At 43.4% G+C, this 20710-nt stretch overlaps 1 protein-coding gene across 2 annotated transcripts in view; it reads right to left on the reverse strand.

The window, feature by feature from the left end:
* Positions 1-20710, reverse strand: part of spop (speckle type BTB/POZ protein) — a 134447-nt gene that overhangs the window by 103065 nt on the left and 10672 nt on the right. For both annotated transcript variants that reach the window (XM_031867774.1, XM_031867773.1), the window contains exons 2-5: positions 12356-12623; positions 11503-11624; positions 8344-8495; positions 1530-1657 (exon numbers count right to left, since the gene is read on the reverse strand). In XM_031867774.1, the coding sequence (XP_031723634.1) occupies positions 1530-1657; positions 8344-8495; positions 11503-11624; positions 12356-12433 (480 nt within the window). In that variant the 5' untranslated portion in view covers positions 12434-12623. The remainder of the gene's footprint in view (positions 1-1529; positions 1658-8343; positions 8496-11502; positions 11625-12355; positions 12624-20710) is intronic.

Raw genomic sequence — 20710 nt, forward strand, 5'->3', positions numbered from 1 at the left:
ACACACACACACACACACACACACACACACACACACACACACACACACAAAATACTGCTGTCTGTATATCAAGTCTCTGACTTGCTTTAAGAAACTCTGTAGACCTCTCAGGTAATCTGGGGTTGTTCTGCTGAATTCTTCTCGAGGTTAAAAATATTAAAGATATGAGGCAACACACAGTTGGAGAAAACTGCCAACGCACATGAGAAATCTGATACATAATACAAATGGTTGCTGCATTTTTCATTTATCTACTTTCTGCCCTCATTGAATCTTTTTTTTTTCTGTTGTACACAGTTTTATTAACAGTATTCACCACATAGATTTGTGCATAAAATGTGTTTCAGAAATCCGGTTTGCCTCATCTTGCTTGTTCATCAGCAGAGTTGGCTAATTACAACAGATATTAACGGGGGAGGAAGTGGCCACGGAGGACTAGAACCTGCAACCCCACTTCCTCCCCTCCAGGAGAGTGGATGCATGCAGAGAGTGAGGACTCTTCAAGGTAACTTTTCTCACTCTCCTCCAGCTCCTTCTCGCCAGCAAACAGTCTCATCCCCAGAATTACGTCCCAACGAGACACGCCTGCACAAACACGATATAAGCATAAGATACACACACACACACACATGACTACCCCCCCCCCATCCCACATGGCTCTGAAGCAGCACTGCCCCTCCTACCCCTCTGTCAATAAGCCCAGTTTGGAAACACTTTAAACAGACTTGCACATTGCTCCGCTACAAAAAGGGAAAACTTCAAGACATGCTCTCCTCCATACCCGCTGGGTTAATTAGAATTGTTTTAAACAGCCACTGCCATGCTTTTTAAACATTAATGGGCACATGCATTACAACTAAGACATTAACATATCCAGAAAGTTTAACCTCTTCTCTGCTCCCTGGCTCCAGCATGAGGAGCAGAGGGGGACGACAGAGAGGACAGTTGACCTCTGCTGCCCCCTGTGTTACAGCTGGAAAACAACAAGGGAATTTTCAACGAGGAGCAGCAGCCGGCTTTGGATCAGAGCAATCGGAGCCAAGCCACCATGCCGGCTGAATGACAATCAGCTTGTATGTTGGTGATGAGAGAGAGAGAGATGCAAACCCAGAGGCTATGTAGCACCAATAAAAACATACATTATTCACTAACAGGGACATACAATGAGCTGTAGTGTTGAACAAAAAGATAAGTGAGACAGGAATTACAGTTGTGATCCCTTCTAGGCAAAAGCACCAAATCAAACAATACATTTAGATATTTCAACAGCAGTCCTTATTTCTAGGTTCTATTAAAATTACATATTTTGGGGGAATTACAACTAGTTCTTCGAACACAGTTTGGGTTTTAAAAGTTAATAACAGAAGTCTGTGTTTGTCTGCAATGTTGAAATATGAATAATAATTTTGATCTAGCAATATAATCAGGATTATGAATTTCTTTGGGAATGATTTTGAGCCAGAAAAATGAAGAATGTGAACTCTGTGTAACAAATCATGTGAGTTCAGATAAGCAGTGGCAGCCCTTACCTCACAGAATAGTGTTAATTTGTCATCAGGCAGCAGACCGTTGGCCTTGTCCAGCAGGAAGTCCCTCCTTATGAACTTCTTGAAACCCCAGTCTTTCCCCTGGACAAAGCGGTACGCTCTCTGGCTCTCTGGGAAAAAGAAAACACATGGACAAACAAGATTATTTGGAGACTTTCACAACGTGATTAAGCTCTGCGTGTGTGAAAGTGTGTGTGTGCGAAAGAGAAAGTTAGTTATGAGTCATGGCCGTAAGCAGCGGAGAAACAATGGCGAAAGAGGCTGGGTGCAGGAAGTATTGCCTGCAGGGAGCTTTTAACACTTCAGAAGAAAACAGAATCTCTCTCTCTCTCACTCACTGTATCCTCTCGCAGCCACATAAAGACGAGTGGTAAACATGAGACAGAACTGCTGCGCCTCTTTAGCCAAGAAGTGAGAAATTGCAGGGATCAAAGCAGTCCAATTATCATGTATTTATGGAGTGCCAATTATCTCTGACAGTGGCAGGAAGGATTCTGTAACACTCGGTTGCACTACAAAGACACAGGAAAAGGTGCTGGAGTTCTTGTGTGTACAATAGTCACACTGTGGGGGCGGTCACCTAACAGTCACAAATGCTCACATACAAGGTCAAAAGATAATGACTCCGGACTACGACTGCTGCAGAGATCACAGCAAATGAACGCTAATTGACGATAGAAAGGTAACAAGTAACTGGAGCTCTGTTGGAGGGACGCAACACCATTCTTTGGAGAAATTACATCACCCGCCATTTTGTTAATGAGTCGAAAATGCTTCCTCGGGCACTGCTCTGGGATTTCTGCATGTGTTCAGCCGAGACATGCTTCAGACCGCTTCTGTGTATGGAGACATCTTTGTCCAATCCAATCAGGAGAGACGTGTAATAACTTAAGGCTGTATATATCTGTTGTTGTGCATCCTGTCCTACAAAGGCTTAAATGGCATCAAACGATATACAGGAAAACCACTAGAAGACAATTCACTCAAGTCAAGTATTTTCATTTCTTTGGTAGATGTCATCAGCACATGATGTTAACATGCATCTGGGTGATTGGATTGTGTTGAGAAAGAGCAGCAACACAATCCAGGAGTAAATTCATTAAAAATAAACCAAAGATTCAATCACCAAAACCAACACTCGTGCTCATTTGGCCGAACTGACAAAGTGTAATAGCGATCACATCACAATATTTTTGACCAAATACCTCAATATCGATATTAGAACGATATTGTAGGGTTGACTATTGGTGCACAAGATATTTACACAGTGAGGCTTTTGATAAATAATCATCTATAATGTGGATATAATGACTAAGTGGGTGAAGGCAGATACAAGAAAAGTTAGTCTGGTAAACATACATCACTTTACTGTAATTCAGCCTTTCAAACCAGGAAAAGTCAATACTTGTACTATATTACGATATCCAAAATCTAAGTCTCTAGTCCAGATATCTAGTCTCATATCACGATATTGATACAATATCGAAGTATTGCCCAGCCGTACGTTGAGATGTATCCACCGTCTACATACAATATATCAGCTACATATATGTAAAGGAGCATTTGTGCACGAATCATACATGCAAACCTAAAAGGGAGTATTAGGAGGGTAGTGAGGTGCCTATCAGGCTGGGATTTGCAAGAGACGTCAGAATTCAATATGTACATGAGGATTATTTTAGCGTAAATATCATCGTATCAACAATGAGATAATAAAAGAAATATACAATTTGAGACTGTAAAAATGGAAAAAATGTGCCTGCTTGAGCTGCCTGGATGCTAACCAAAAGACACTTCACACAAGTTTAAGCCCAAACTGATTTATTCAGTATTTTTGATGGCCTCCTGCTTATCATTTATGACATTTAAGACTTCTGTGGGACATGTAAACAACCTATATCCATGGACATTCTACAGATTCAACTCATTTGTCAATGCAAGATGATGTAAAATCATCAAAAACAACCCCGGAGTCTTCTTCAGACCCGGTTAAAGGGCACGAAGTGGTAAAAGACTCCTTGGAAAGTCCACTGAAACAGGCTATAAGCTGCAAAGTCACCACATACCAAGAGGTCATCGCCTCTCATGTTCATCTGCAGTGTGTGCAGACTAACATGTGTTCAGCCCCGGCAGTTCAAACAGATTTGTCTTCAGGCTGACTCTTGCGCAGAGATCCCAACAGGAGATCTGCTGACAGATCACAGTGGGAAGCGCTAAGATGAAGTGTCAATGCTGCTGTAAGATCCTGTGTCAAATCCTCTGTTTGGATCTGAGGGAGCAGGCGGCCTAAGAGGAGATTGGTGGAGGAGTGCAGTGCATATGCAGTTATTCCCACCACCGCACTCATGCACGCGGTCCTTCACTGTAATCCCCTGCCTCTAGAGACTGTGTACGCAACGACGCTGACAGAAATCACCATAAACACACACAAATGCATAAGCACGCGGGCACAAAAATGACAAGTCCTTGCATTCTGCTTTCTCACAGCACTCTACTTGATTCATTGTTCTGCCACCGAGTGAAACAGAGGGAGAGAGTCAATGTTTTCAAAAAAAAAAAAGACTGAGTTTTGTAGTCCAAAGATCTTTCAACCGAAGCTGAGCAGGTTTGAAAAGAGAGTGAAACTCCTGTGGCCTCGCTACACTGTACCGCTTGTGGCTGGGTAGACGCACAGTAACGGTACCTGAAGAAACTCTTTCTCTGCTGACTTTCACCCACACTTTCATGTCCTTTAAACATGCTTGATAAGATGTAGCATGTGAGACCCAGAAGAAGTCCCGAGGCACAGACTCTCCTTGTGAAGTTGTGTTATTTGGGTATGAAACAAGACTAGCAGTGATGAGTGAGGACTTCCCCAGTGGCAGTATCTAAAGCTGAACTCGGGTGTGAGGAGAGAGGCTGGCAGGAGAGTGAGATGGGTGGGGGGGGGGGCAAACCAAGAGGAGGAGGTGAGGAGAGGTGAGAGGGAGTGTTAAAAGAAGCTCCACTAGACTAGGGGGAAAGGGAGAGGGAGGTGTGACTTCTTCAGTGTGTACCCGTGACAGTGAGGTGCCTGTGTGTGTGTGTGTGTGTATGTGTGAATTTGCACACGCATACAAGCACTGATGATGATGAGATTGTGTGTGTGTGTGTGCTGAGCTCAGCTAATGTCATGCTGCCATTTTCTAGTGGGGCATCAGAAAGCGGCACTGGCAGAGAATCAACTGCAGGTCAGATGGCTGGTTGCTTACTCTTTCAGTGAGTTGGCCAAGGTGGCGGCAGCACACCCACTCTGCCAGAATACCAAACAGAGCTGGACAGTGGTGGAGGGGGGTCAGCACAGCCGAGACATCCAAATGGGGAAAGTGTGAGTGGTGGAAAAAGACTGGTAGAAAGATGAACAAGTGCAGACAGGAGGTTGCGTTTTGCGTCACAGCACACTTGATAATTATTATGGAATTTGTGTGAAAAACCCCCCCACTTACAAGGTAGACATGTACCTTGTATGACATGGTGGACTGTGATAATACATTCGAAGGGTGAAGTTTCTCACCCTTCCAAAAAAAAAATACTGAAGGTGATGGAAAAGGTGAAAAAAAAATTTGAGGTCTGAGCTGGAGAGCGTGAGCGACGCCGCGGTGTTTAAGTGAGCGGGGGCATCCATATTCAGGCAGAGGGCTCAGGGGCACGGTTGGCACACAGAGCGAGAAGGTCGCCAGAAGACGAGCCGGCGTGTTGGAAAATAACAGACGACACAGCAGCCAGAGTCGACGTCTCTCCCGACGTGTCTGCCGCTCTTCTGGCTTTCTTTTTCACACGTTCAACTTCAGCAAAAACAATTCCTACACTAACCACTGCTCACAACCACGGACAGACCATACGCTCACAACCATTTCCCAATCTCTCAAAACATATTGACGTGAAAGGGCAATTAGCACGATCCGTTAACTGAGCAGTCTATACATGCGCGTATTCATCTCACCAGAAACAGTTTTAAAAATCGGATTTAAAACTGAATTGCCTCTGCACACGGATTAACGTTGCATAAAGCAGACAAATGCACATATAAACATGACATCAAGTCTTTTCCCAGAAGAAAATCTAATCTCTATTGAAGACTGAGCTCTATAAACTAGTGTCAGCACAAACATGTCTATTGACATCCTTTCTAGCGATGCCGATAGCATCTGATTATGTCAAGACTGACCAATAGCTTCTCCTCCATTAGCCGTGCTCCACTCACCCACACAGAATGCCTGATCACCTCCATCAGTTACTGAGGGCAACAGACTCTGACAAGCTCACACACAGGGCTTCAATTAACTGAAAAAATAAAATACACACACACTGAATCTCCAGCTACAAAACATAGAAGCAGCCCACAGCAACTCGACACTACACACGTAAGCTCACTTAGCCTTTGGCTACAAAAGAACAATACCATTGTCTGTAGGGGAGACTTAACAAGGAGACTATTTGAATACAAAACAGCTTGCGGCAGAGGATGAGAACTTTCCATCTCGCCTCTCTCCGAGTTGTCAGAACAGGAGACTGCAGGATGATTTTCTCTGGCGAAAGGAGGAGACAAGTTACAACCCACCCAGCAGCCTCGGAGGAGAGAACCAGCACATTAAGCCAGGGAGAGAAATGATGCGGCCAAGTCGAGACTACAGGAGTACAGTGTGGGGAGGAGGGGGGGGGCTACCGCTGTTGCCTGAATCTATCTCCATTAGCAAGTAGGGACCCTCAGAGGATTCAGACACAGACACACAGGGGGGGGGGGGGGGGGGGGCTCCAGGGCTGACTGATGCGGATGTGGTGTTTCATCAGATAATGTCGAGCTTTCCAGTCAAAATTTGCCATCGTAGTGCAGCCTTCAAATCCTGGACTGTTTTCATCCCTCCTCCTTTAAGCACTGCAGGAATGCTTTAATTCTCAATATGCACACGCCAGTCGAGGCAAAAATCTAAATGTATGCCCACTCAGAGACCGGGGAGAAATTAAACAATGAGTGTATGGCCAATGCTTTTGCATTAGTGACAGAGATTGGCTTGTGAGTGAGAGCTTGCCTCGTCTAAAAGCTTCAAAAGACAGAAATTCAATCCGACACCTCAAACACAATCTTCAGCTCCTCAGTTGAATTTTCCGTTCCTTCAGTAGGATTTTGTCATTTGCCTTCGATAGCAATGTTACTCTGCTTTATTTCAATACAGTGTACTCACTATACTTTCCTTTCATCACTGATTAGCCACTAATTCCTCTAACTGACTACTCCAGTACCCATAAAGTACTAACCTAGCCCTAATATTTTACTCGAAATTGTCTCTACAGGGACCAAGTGTATAAAAAGGCCAAACCGTCACATAAACAGTTCACGGCCACCCAGCTTTCTTAATTAAGGTACTTTGTTTGTATTTGGACTTTTTTGCTGGAGGCCTGGATTAAATTGGATTCTAAATGATCCAGAACCGATAGAGCAATCTTTACTGCCATATTCGTAGACGGAGCGCTCACTTAACTGTCACAAATATGGTGGCAGTTGGGTAATTTTCTCCTGTGACACGGCGAGCGAAGATGAGGGCCCAGGTCTCCCCAGGGGGATTGTGGGAAGATTGGAGGAGGGCATATGGCAAGAATGGGATGGGGCGTGCACCATAGAGCACACCATTTATAGGCGAAAGCCCCTCGAGACACAAAAGAGAGGAGCGGAGGAAAATGAGATCCTCTTCACTTCACTCGGTATTCTTCGCATTCCGGCTTTTCTGGGGGTCATTTAAGAGAGCAGTGCTCGCAAAATGGCCAAGCAGTGAAGTCACACGCCTAAAAGATCTGTTTATTACTCACACCACTCCACATGACCACGTAGCCACCAGCATAACAGCCAGGAGAGGAAGCTTTAAGGACAATAACCGCAGTAGCTTTAGTTTTCTTTAGCTGTGGTATTCCAACATTACAGGGCAGATGTGGAATAAAAAAAAAGTATAAAAGAAAGTGATATTGTGAATGGGAAAGAGAGGAGAGAGAGGTCTCAGAGAGCAAATGAGGGACTGAAAGAGGGGGTGTCAAGTTCACATGGGGGAATGTGTCTCAGCAGGAAAAATGATTTCCCTTTCTACACAACCTGCACCGCAGGGGGTTGTACACAGTTTCACTGCACACGCCTCCGATTTAAACACACTTCCGCCTCCCACCTCTTCTCTCCCCTCCCTTACCTCCCACCCAAACCATCTTCCCTCCTCCACGCTTCCTGTGCCTGCATGCTGCAGGGCACTGGTAGGGAGGGAGGCAGCCAGAAAGCCTGATAACCAGGAAGCGGTCACATCTGGCCCTCGCTAATTCAATTCCACACAAGTTTGCTTTTCCTCCACATAACATAACCTAATTAAAAAAAAAAAAGAAGCAGGAATTGGAGGCACATTCATTTCCAATTCATCAATGAGGAGAGAGGCGGACGAAGACTTCTAAAAAGGTTGGGTCTTTTTTTAATTAAAATCAAAATTGCTCCACACCACTTTGAATTATATATTTACTCAAAATGAAACCAACTGGCAGTGATTACACAAGCCCATATGGGTATCAATACCTGACATTATTAGACACACTCCTCACCTCCTGTGTTTGCAAGTTGCCGTGCCCCAAAGACACAGGTGTGGCAGGACTTTTTAATTTTGAACCTCTCAAACTTTAAGATGTCCTCAGTTTTCTGCCGAACATGCTTCTATGCAGCTTGGGCCTAAATTGTATTTTCAGTTAGTAAGTTAAAAGTATACAAGTGGTGGACAACAAGTCAGTATCAGCTGTTTTTGGTCACACTTACCCATGGCTTTGGTCTCTTCTCCCTTGGCGCTGAGGATAGAAAACTTAAACTTGGCACGCACTTCACTTTTTGGGCAGCTGTCTAAGAGCAAGTAAAGTGAAAGATAGTCTTTACTCTCCTCATCCAGACCTTTAGGGTTCACACGCAAACACCTGGAGGCAGGAAAAGAAAGAAACATACAGATCAGAAAGATAAAGCTAAGAGGTGGAGTGATGCTGGAGTTATTTGTATGTTTGTACGCAATAGCAGTATCAGTTTCTATCCGTAATGGCACTCTGGCTTGATTCTGTAGAGACTGTTGAAATTGTGCCATCCTTGGCTTCACAATCACACCTATTGATTTCATCCACAACCCTTCACTTGGGCCAAAGTGATGGTTTGATGGTATTGATTGTGCAATACACACTGCTGTTTATAGCATGAAACCATGTCAGATAATCATTACATCCGTTTAAGTCAATTGGAAAGACGGCACAAAACAAGCTGTTCTTTTAAAAAAAGCTGGAATCAAAACCTCTATTCAGTCCATAATGAAAAGCTTCCAGTTCCACAGAGTTTTATACTGAGCTGAAACACGGTGGACCGAAGAGCCCGAGCCTTTTCTAACACAAACACAGCAACATAAACATGAATGCCAATGGTTCCATATCAAGCAGCAATAAACTGGCAAAAAGCTGAATATTTCACAAGCCTCCACAGGAAAGAAGGTCACACCTCTACTTCAATACTGGTGCTGTATCAATATAAATCTGTACTGTACAGTAGAAGTATCAATATGGTATTGAACCTAAAACCGTAACACATCAGGAATTATTGACCCCCCCCCCGCTCCTCTTCTGACTACTAAGAATGCAACTTTCCAGGTAACCTTCCTGAAAATGAAAGGATGTTCCTAAATCTACTGGAGATCCATGTTCCAAACATAAATATGTATGCGATATTTAAAAGATTTGCCATGTTCAGTACATCGACGCTACGGGTGAGTCGGTCTCTTTGTGTTTATGTAGAGTAGTTTCACAAAAGGAATCCATGTGCGTGGTAACATATGGGTTGTTTGTTGCACAGGCTGCTATATCGCTTTCGAACAGTAACCTGGAACACATTAACATGGCCATGTGAACTACTAACATGTGAAGCATCTGTGATTCTGATTCACCATCCGAAGGCTTGTCCGTGTCACACTTTATGTAACACAGTAACAATGTGAATGAGCTCTCGGCAATGACGAGAAAAATTAATATCTCTACATATATTCTGTGATGTATGATTCATTTAGTAGGCAAGTGCCATATTACTACTGCTCCCCGACCCCGATAAAAAAAACGATTGCATGATGAAAGAAAAATGGCATTGACTGAACGTTTTTCATACTGACAAATGTCCATTCCATTGTTTTTTTTCTGCATTGTGGATTACATAATGCAGTGTTAAGGCTTTTAAACACCAGGGGCATGACAAATAAACAACACAAAAAAGCGAAATACTCACCTGCAAATATATTCATACTGGCAGAGACTGAGATTTGTGATAGTTCCAACACTTTGTCAATAAAAGGTTTGAACATTGGACTAACTATCGGGATCCTATTGACCCAGAGCAGCAGTCGGACAGAGCAGTCTGTCTGAGTTTCTTTGTATAGTCTAAGCTACTGTTAGCTATTTTATTGAGTATCCTTTTAGCAGAATGCTCTGAGTGAATCTGAGTTCCCTCTAGTAAACTGTTTATATGTCTAGGGCTTTTATTGTGAAAGGTAAAAAAAAGAAAAAGATTCTGGGGTGCGCTTCCTTTGTCAAACTTGAAAGTAATAAAGTAATTAAGTTTGCCATTTTGGTTCTGACTACAGAGAGTCTCTGTGTTGTACGTTTGGAATATGTCCGTTCTGCACAACAGGATTGGTTGATGCTTTTATTCGCTGTGCAAAAAGCTCAGTAAATATACCCCGTTGTTTTGGAAGTGCTTGTGACAAAAACAACTGTTATATGTTAATATGTTAATATGCAAATTAATAGCACAAAAAAACACGTCAAAAACAAAAATACATATTTTTCCTCTTAAATGTACTGCTATTCATCAATTTCGATTCGTGTAGTTTTGGTGTGAGTTGCATAGTTTTGGAGATAGAGATGGACTATATGGCACTCAAAGCGCCAAATAAATATATTTGAAAAACTCAAAAGCAATGTCTCTTTCCAGAAATCATGACTTAGTCTTTCAAGATAATCCACAGACCTTGTTTTTGAGCAGTTAAAACAGATTTTGGGGGCGAACTGTCCCTTTAAGTCTTTTCATTGTTGTTACCGTTACAATTTGGGCTCTCTCATGCTGTAATGCCTAAAGGTGTGGGGCCGACCCGCAGTACACTCTGGATCTCATTTCTCTAACAAGCGTCTGTGAGACCATCGGAGAAATAAGCAATAATGCTCCCGACAGTGAGGTATGATACAGATGGCTGGAAAAGCTGTTCACTCAGATGAGATGAAAAAGCAGGAGGATTGTCTTGGTTAGGCACTTACGGGAAGAGGTGGACTAATGGTACAATGTCCAAAAACAACTCAGGTTGACGTGGTATTTGAAAAAAAAGCCTGGGCTTTCTCTGAAAAGGCCCATCTCCATTTATTTAGTAATTTAAACACGTGCCTTACCAATTCCAGACCCACTGTTGTCTGTTGTCTTACCCGAGGCTACAGTCACTACTTTCAGGTTCCAGCCATGTTTATGTGTGAGATACAGAAGCTCTTCCGGGAACATGACACAATGTCATTTTATACTGAATACTGAACTGGCTGTACATTTACTTAATGTTTCACACGTGTACATTCATCCTGGTATCATAGTTTTATCTTTTGCTCTGAGCCCATAACAAAGTGAGACAGTGAAGGTGCAGCCAGACTAAATTCAAGCCTGAGAAAGTGCTACAAAAATTATTATTCCAAACACACGTGTCAGTAAACATCAGTGGAGATACAGACTAGATGAAGGCACACTCGATGCCACTGAAGCAGGGGAGTGGGTGCTTTAATCTCTTGAAAACAATGTTGTACCTCTCAAAGGTGTAATAATTGGATAGCGCTTGGGAGGGTTGTCGGAGAAAACGTTCTCCGACAACCCTCTTAGAGCAGTATCAATATCTGATGGCTGTGACGACCGGCCTTCACCAACCATTTGAGTTTGTCGTTGGCTCCGGAGGAGAAAGTGGAGCTTTTGACGACTTCCCCCATCTCCTCGCGACAGAAGCTGAAGTTGTTGATGGTCCACATGTAGGAGAACCTCACCACTTTGATCTGAGCAGAAACAAAAAGGCACAGAAAGAGCTGAAGCCAGATCTATTTCTTTATATATTTATCTATTCTACGTGGGTAAGTGGTGCTTGGTCAGCCTGGACTTCAAAACCGCACATCAAAACTGCCTTTCATCTTAATAAACACCGACAACAAACAGAGTGAAAGAAGAAAGGATATTGTAAGAGCAACAACAGAAAAAAAAACAAAAAAAAAGATTTGCAAGAGGAGATGAAATAACAGACATCATCAATGACATACATTATTTGCCTTGGCTCTTAACAGAAAAGTGATGTCTGAACTAGCAACGCCTGTACTGCAATGACTGAAACAAACACAATGTTACAATATAGGTACATAACCCTTAAACAAAGACTAAAATGACACCCGTTTTTGTGGGAAACAAAGTAGGCGTATAATATCAAGTCAGGAAAACACACTTACTGGATAAAATCCAGACATGATTCTTCCATTTAACTACTCACTGACCAGTCACATTAAAGATTACTGACGCATAGTTAAAGTTAACTTCTTCTGTCTTGATAAACAGGCTTACTTTCAAATGTAATACCCACGTCCACAGAGCAAAAATATACAACTCACTTCCAGTCAGCTACTTTTAACATTATGCAAAAAATTGACAGAACACAGAAAGAAATTGTGTGAGTGATGCTCTCCATGCAACAATGTGTTGTTTTTTTCATGCTGAGGAAAACATGAGTTCCCTTCCTCACCTGCGTATAACACCAGCTCTCAGCCACAGGACCGCTGGACATTTCTGCCGGGGGAGGGGGGCTTGGGGCTCTGGACATTGCCAGCCTTGATGTGGAGGTGATCTGAATGGGGCCGGAGCACCAGCCAGGTGTGTTGTGAGGTGTGCGGGGGGGGGGAGATAAGGGCCAATAATGAGTCCAGCTGGCCGCCTTTTAAACAACACCGGCCGTACAGAGAGCTGAATCCGGCGCAGCGGGACGTCCAGACTCCAAAATAGCTACGGGCGCTCTGTAGGGACACAAATACAGTCATTAAAATAGCTTTAAACTAGTGAGGCACATTGTTATGAAAAGATGTGACCTTGCGCGAGTGTGTAGATGTCTGTGTTTGAGCATGTCAAAGCATTTGCTAATTGAATGGATAGTCTAATTGAGCAATATTTCCTAGTGAGTAGGACATAAGAGGTCGGAATTCATTTGGTTTCAAGGAGGCTTCAGCATTTGGAGCACAGCGGCGGCGTGAGCTCCGCTTCGCTGGGGGAAGCCTGCTGTTATCTGCGCGTGGTTTCGTCTTTGTTTTACTTTGAGAGGAGCAGGGCGCTGCGCCATGCCAACTGATTCCAGCCAGGCTGCACCCGTCCACCATGGCTCTCAGTGAAGTGCAAGACTTTCATCTCGAGCTGCCAGTCTGCACTCACACAAACACACACACACACACACACACACACACACACACACACACACACATGGTCATAAAAGACTTTCAAAAGTCAGTGCTGGCTAAGAAAGGTCAAAGTTGTTTTTAAAGAATGCGCGATCAGGATTTGTTTATATTCTTAAGTGCTGCGACTGAGATTTTCACTGCAATTGCCACATTCAAATTGGCATAGGGAAACTTCCTCATTATTTTTCATCTAATTTTAGTTCCTTTCGTACACTAGCAGCCTCATGGGATTAAAAATGTTGGAAAAAAAAAAGAGAAAAAAGGACAGTTTGGTTTGAAAGCTTCATTTCTCTAAATCTCTCATTTCCGCTGGTTTCATGCTCCGCTCCTCTCAAGTTCTTCTCCACATATTTAATACCTAAGTTGACACCAGGTCTCAGGATCAGGTTTTTCTCCTCACTGAACCTGTGCGTCCCCCCCCCCCCCCCCCCCCCCAATCTCCTGCCAAAGAAACCCTTCGACGCTGCTGCTTAATTAGTGGCTGATTGAAGGAGAAGTTCAGGACCTGATACTTAGCAGAAGCCGAGTATCAGACCGAGAGCGCTCAGAGATAGAGCGAGTAACAAGAGAACGGGTGAGAAGTGAGAGACTTCTGTCTGTGCGAGTGGATTGTAGAGGGGAGAGGCAACCTCAACAGCTCCACTCTCAGACACGACATAATTAATGTTTAGAGATAACACCCGCATCTTATCTCTCCCCCCCTCCCTTTTCTTCTTTTGTGCTATTTGTATCTGATGAAAAACACTGGTGGCATTTTCGCTCAGTAAAACAATAAAATATTAATCACAAAAGTTGGGAGAACAAGGCAGCACTGATTTGCAATTTAAATTACCTGAGACTTCCTGGCAATTAATTATAGTCCATATGAGTGAGTGAGGGCCTACACGTGGATTTTCGCCTGTGTTTCTGTGTGTGCGTGTGTCATCATTTGTGCTTTGTTTCACAGCATATCTGAAGCACAATTTACCAAGTGCTTTTCTTGTATTCTGCCCCTTAAGGATCAACAGGAATGGCAAGTAATCACAGGGAATCAATTTAAGAAAACATGACACTGGCAGCACTGCTAACAGCCTCACAGCTTTCTAAATAGACACAGATGACACTTTACCAGAATAAAGCTCAGGATGGGTTTTAGGTTTTTTTTCCCATCCTTTTCACGACAAACATCAAGAGCAGATCGGCAGGAGGAGTGCAGCGATCACAACTCTGAGAGATGGAGATGTGCGCTAATCATACTCCCTCTGAAGAAATGTCTTCAGACAGTTCATTTGTCATGGGAATCAGATGATGACAGCGTGAATGGGAAGAATGACTAATAGGTGATAATGCACACAGCATAGGGAAAATAAATATTGTCACATCACAGTGTATGGCAGGGAGAGATTTACAAAAGACGGTCTTCCTCCAAAGGCAATTAAGAGACAAAGTAAGGCAGTAATGGAGGTACTGTGCTTCAGATAAGGGAGTGTTTGTTGCTGCTCCTTTGGCTCCATCAGCACCTCGGAGGCTGGATAAAAAGCAGTGGAAATAAGGGTGAGGGTGCTTAGACAGAGCAATGCAGAAAGAGAGCAAACTAGTTCAGCTTCTGCAGAGTACACATCTTACTCTTTTCTCTGGCAAATACAGCAAACAAAAAAAAAAAAAGACAGCTTACCATATTGCATAAATGCATACAAAGGCTCTGCAGTGAATACAATACTGTGAAGGCAGTAATGTTCAGTTCTTACTGGGATTCAACACCTCGGTGTATAACTATAACAGAGGGTGGATTTTTCCTCAAGTCTGAATGAGAGATTGGATGTTATGAGCTTCACAAAGCTTCAGTATTAATTGTCGGGCTGTACCGAATGTCTTTTTTAAAAATTATTCAAAGCTTCGTTTGAGGTTTCCAAAGAAAGCTTAAAATCTGTCGTCACATTTTATGATGTCATCAAATAAAAAGTCAAAATTCTAAAACAAAATCCTCGATTTTAGTCGATCATCGGACTAAATGAGTAAAGTTGTTTTCTATTAAATCAACTTTCTTTAATGTATATAAACGATATTGATTGATTGATTCAATGTGTTTGACCGCAGTGAAAATGTTGCTTTTGAGAGGCTCAATGCCAACAGAAATGTTCAGAAGATAAAACCACGTTGTGAATTTTGGAAATGATGACTTCTGTCTTTATTCAAAATCTAACTTTTGATCACGAGCCAGAAAACAATCCAACACAGCCATCATATTGTTGTATAGGTGTTCATGATTGTGTTTAACTTTATACAAAGGACAACATTGTGATATAACATATGACGTTGGGCGGCATATAATGTTTCTTTTTGTTAGATTCCTGTCGATTTATTTTTTTCATGAGCTGTGTATGTGCCGAGTCTATAAAATGCCCCAAAAAAACCCAAATACAAAGATTTAAAATGATATAAAACACAAAACACTTCAGAAGATGGAACCACAGAATTTCTGCCTGATAAATTACAACAATATAATGGATGTGTATTTTAAATTATCAAAAGATTTTGTCACTTCATCACACCAACCGAAACTCATTTTCATGGTCGTGACAGTAACACATCATCTTTCACAAAGAATATAAAATACTGGATTCAAACACCGTTGCTTTGACAGCACTTTGATGAAGTTCCATAAAATCAAGGAGAAAAGTAATTGTGTGTGTGTGTGTGTGTGTGTTCCGTATGCACAATGCAGCAAATGTGTGAGCAAGTAGAGAGACACAGGACCGGTACGGGCCACCTCCATCCATCCCACATCCTCGTCCCATCCCTGTTTTTCAGAGAGGGGAGCCCAGATGAGGAGAGTGAGACCTGGAGCCCATTTATATTCATTACAGAGAGACAGTCTGCTCTCCCCCTGCCAGTCCAGCTGCCATCTCTCTCCATCTCTCTGTCACACACCTCAACACACCAGGGAGGAGAGTCTGACAAACCAACAGACAGATAGATTCAACTTCCTCGGTATAAACAAGAGCTAAGCGAGCTGATGCCGCCCGCGTCCGCACGAGAGGCGGAGCTCGCCGGCTGCCCGGACCGCTACGGCCACACTACACACACACACACACACACAGTAACCACGTCACAAGCTCACGTTACACCGTGAGCAACACACGATGCTCTGCCCGTGGTGTAATAAAGCTGTGTGCCGTGATATTAACTCCATCTGTAAATTATACATGGTGATAGCATATATTTCTGCGCATATGTTACCTCCATCTGCAAAATCTGATACTGTAAACAGCTTACAATGCATATTTACACTCGAGGACACATTTGTGTTCATTTGTTTCTCCATCTGTGCTCGTGACAATCTGAAGGACATGTCTGCACATCCACACCAACCTGGAAGTCTGTCTGTGCTTTGAATATAGTCAGACTGTCATTATTAATTCTATCTTTAGTAAAAACAAATTACCAGCACTTAGCTTAATGATTATATTTAAATCTACTATGAGGAATATTGGAGTGAAGGGAGGCACAGGAGAATCAGGACTGAGCGGAGCAAACTGTCAGACATTGCTTCAGGAAAATTTGAAGTTTTTCTAAAAAGGACTCTGGTGCTAGGAAACAGTACCACTGTTGTCTACAGAGACCGCCACCATCAACACAAAGCTGCAGTTCCTCGTATTAGCTTCTGCTGGGTAGCTTGTGAATCTCCCCTGGGGATCCATTACCTTTTATCTGAACCTATAATTACACATCATCATGTATTTGTTGAATATACAGTATATGTGTGGCCGTTTGCTTTATTAATCTGAATAAAGTAAACATCAGATGTAGCGGTGTAGAAGTATAAGGTAGCAGAAAATGTAAATACTTAAGTAAAGTAAAAATACTTTAAAATTGTACTTAAGTCCAGTACTTGAATACATGTAATCCGATGCTGGTAACGACGATGATAAGCCCTGCGGTTTTATCAATGGATTTGTATGAAATTGTTATGTTTATCCCAAAAATCCCTCAGTATGATCATATGGCAGGGACTTCAGGCGACCAGGCCTGCTGTGAAATAGGAGGTGAAGAGTGACAGAACTGAGAGATGGAAAGCCTTCTGGAATTCATTGCAGCTACCGCCGACACTCTCACAAAGAGGAAATAAAATGATGGGGGAAAAAAACTACACTCGACATGCAAGCACTTATACAAATAACATGTCGCCATCTAAATTCTCTTTAACTTGCAAATTGAAAAAGACACAAATACAGGGGACTTCCCATTAGCCTCTCCCTCAGGGACCCGCTTCCTGCTGGGAGGAGAAGACGACGGGTGGCGCTGTGCAGAGACACCACCACCACCAGGTGGACATGGGGGGGGGGGTGTGGAGCTGTGTGATTTGGCTGCTGCAGAAAAGGAAGGGGTCGCAGCGGGGGTCCTGGAGTGTTTAGAGGGTCACCTTGTGCGACAATAGGCAGCGAGCGAAACAGCGAGGTACAGAGACGGGTTGCAGAGTTTAGAGGGACAGACTACAAAGACTGAAAAACATGCCGAAAAAGCTAAAGGCTAAAGTGACAGAGTGTTGCAGCTTTGAGCGTATGCGTGACGCATTTCTGAACGGAGATCAAAACGCCCACATGCCAGCTCACTTTTCAACTGCTTAGAGTCGACCCTGTGCTACACTAAAACTACCCTCTTTCCTCCAGCTCATGTGAGAAATCTGACAGCGGGTTAATGAAGCCCGTTCGTTGTAAAGGTCAGATAGCAATAAAAGTTCCAAATGAAGCTTACAGGGAACGTGTGCAGACGCATCCGGGGGATCAGCAAGACTGATCAAGTGAAGTTAGCTGACTCCCATTTCAAAAAAAAAAAAAAAAAACATACACAGCTGGCTGGAGGCAAATAAGCAGGCACACGCGCGCGCGCACACACACACACACACACACACACACACACACACACACACACACACACACACACACACACACACACACACACACACACACACACACACACAGGGACCATGTGACGGAAGTGATTCCAACTCTCAGTTCTGAGGGATTCAGGAGTTCTGGCAGCAGACATGAGAGAGGAGAGCAGCGCCATGGTGTCTCTGATAGTAGTGGCAAGAAAACCAGACTATATGAGGAGCTGCGGCAGGTGAGACTAGCCAACAAAATATGCATCGGGAAAGAGACTTTCCTCTCAGGTGTGGGGCGGAAGAAATACACGTGTGAGGACAAGGCTGGACGTGGAGCATGTCTGTAAACATGTCTGCTGTGAAACAGCGTCCGTCCATCTAGCCCGAGGCACTGCTGAAAGCCCCGACACTCACTCAGAGGGGGGAAACAGGGATAAGAGAACGCGGGGAACAGTGGGCACACACACGCATGACCGGGCCGAGCGTGAATTCGGCGGCGGGTTCGGAGGGGGAGACACTGGAGTGTGTCGGATCCGGGGGCCGCAGGAGGTGTGATGGATTAAGAGGCGCTGCCAGAGACAGAGGGCCCCCCCCCCCCCACTGTGTGGCAACCCACAGTGAAAGAACATCACCATCCCTCTCCATATCACTGATGGTCTCCTCTCTCTCTCTCTCTCTCTTTCCGCCTCCTTATTCCTTCCCCTTATAAACCATCAACTAAACTCCCCCGTTTTTTCTCTGCTTCTCTTAAACCCAGTGATGATTGCTATAAAACCAGGCAACCATGCCTGCACCACACGTCTTCCATATTGCTTTAGTCCCACTTTTTGATCACATTTCTTACCTTTGAACATACAAAATTCAGAAATGTATTTATTTGCGCAGCTAAAAAAAATTGCTATAAGGCTGAGCCCAAATCATCATCATTAATATCCATAGCTGCACTTCACAGCATTAAGTGTACCTATCACCACTATGGTAATACTTATTAACTGAATTATGATGTCCATTGAGGAATCGGACTACATTTCTTTACCACACAGGGGGCAAACATTTAAATCCTGATGATTGGATTACTTTATACCTTTTTTCTCATTCAAACATGCGTGCCACACAGGGAACAGTGCAATCGTCAAACCTTGGTGACATGAGAGAAACAAAATCTCAGCCCTCACACTACATCATCATTCATCCTTTGATATAATCGATGGCCTACAGAGGCTAGATGCTGTCCCAGCCCGAGGTAATTCAAGAGTTGAAAAAGACACAGAGGAGAGTACTTTGCCATCATCCTTTCTTCTCACTCTCCATCTCCATCCCGTCTGATTGTAATCTTCCCCAAACCTCTGCTTTGCTCTGTTGGCTGTGTTTCAGTATTAAGCTCCAGAAAACACAAGCAAAAGAGCAGCTGCACTAGAATACCACACCGACACATTTAAAACCATCTTTACAAGCCAACTACTTTCAATGCTGAACACTTGTAAAGTTTACGTATTTTGCCACAAAGCTGCAATATGTGAATGAATGTCTGATACGTAAATACATGGTCTAGTGTACTAATTGCATACACAAATACCTTCACCGCAATGACTTTCCGTCTCATCACATTTAACACGGAAACCAATCAGCACACTCTTCTCCTTATATTTTGCACACTCAGCTTGAACCATTCGATATAAAAAAATTCAATATACGAGACCGACCTGCGAGCGAGATAAAGGGCTCATTCGACGGACACGATCCTCTAAAAACCCTGCACACAGCTGCTGTACTTCGGTGTCACACCCAACCCTTCGATAAGGCCGTATGTGCACATGAGTGTATGAACATCATGCCATGCTGTGAAAACCCAGACTGGAGCTTTAAGTCCCACATGTAAAGCCTTTCAGTCGAGGCTCTTGTGATTTGTCCTTACACACCCCTTTGATGTGATCAACTAGCCCTCTAAAGAAAACCTTTTACGTAAGCACAGATAGACACACACACACATACATCATAGAGAGACAAATCCACTGTTAGAATGTGAAGAAAAAAAAGAGATATTGAGGCAGACATCAAACCACAGTGGGCCTATGTAGCCAAGATAACAATAGAAAAGTGCTTTTCTAAATGACAAAATGATACCGGCTGCAGCAAGTCCACAGCTCGCTCTCACTCTGTGTATTCTTTCCCAGCGCAGGCGCCCACTCAAACGCAGCAGAGTGTGCCTGACCGTAACAGTAAAAAATGTTTCTCTTTTGACAATACATCTCTTCTTTTCTCTGAACTAAGCAGCTAGAGAGTGAACAACACATGTGCGACATTTGCGTGCACCCACTGAGATAAAGCTCTTTTCACCTTCAGCCACACGACTACACTGGATGTGCTCTTATACGCATTAGCCCGCCCGTTCTATTCTCCGAATTTGGAGTTTCATTCTCACGAAGCGAGCCGAGCTCGGAGCAAAAGGGAGGAGAGGATGGAGCTGCGCTGTTACCACACTCAGTGCAGTGATGCAACTTATAATTAAAATGCAAATAATAATAGGACAAGGAGCCTCTCTTCACCTTGTTTTTCACTTTACTCAAACATTCTCAGGGGAGGCGTCTCTGCCTGGGATCAATGAATCCGAGTCAGTAAAATCAATATGCATATGAAGCGCTGAAATCAATTGGGAGATTTAGGATATGGGTATGAGCGACTGCTTAGCTGAGAGACAACTTGAGATGCATGGACAGACACATCCAGCCTGTGGCGATAAACCATTTTTGTACTTTGCAATGATGATGTGTGAAGGATCTATTCTTAA

The sequence above is a fragment of the Anarrhichthys ocellatus genome, unplaced genomic scaffold (assembly GCF_004355925.1).
Source record: "Anarrhichthys ocellatus isolate YVR2014 unplaced genomic scaffold, GSC_Weel_1.0 scaffold40, whole genome shotgun sequence".
In the NCBI taxonomy this organism is placed as follows: domain Eukaryota; kingdom Metazoa; phylum Chordata; class Actinopteri; order Perciformes; family Anarhichadidae; genus Anarrhichthys; species Anarrhichthys ocellatus.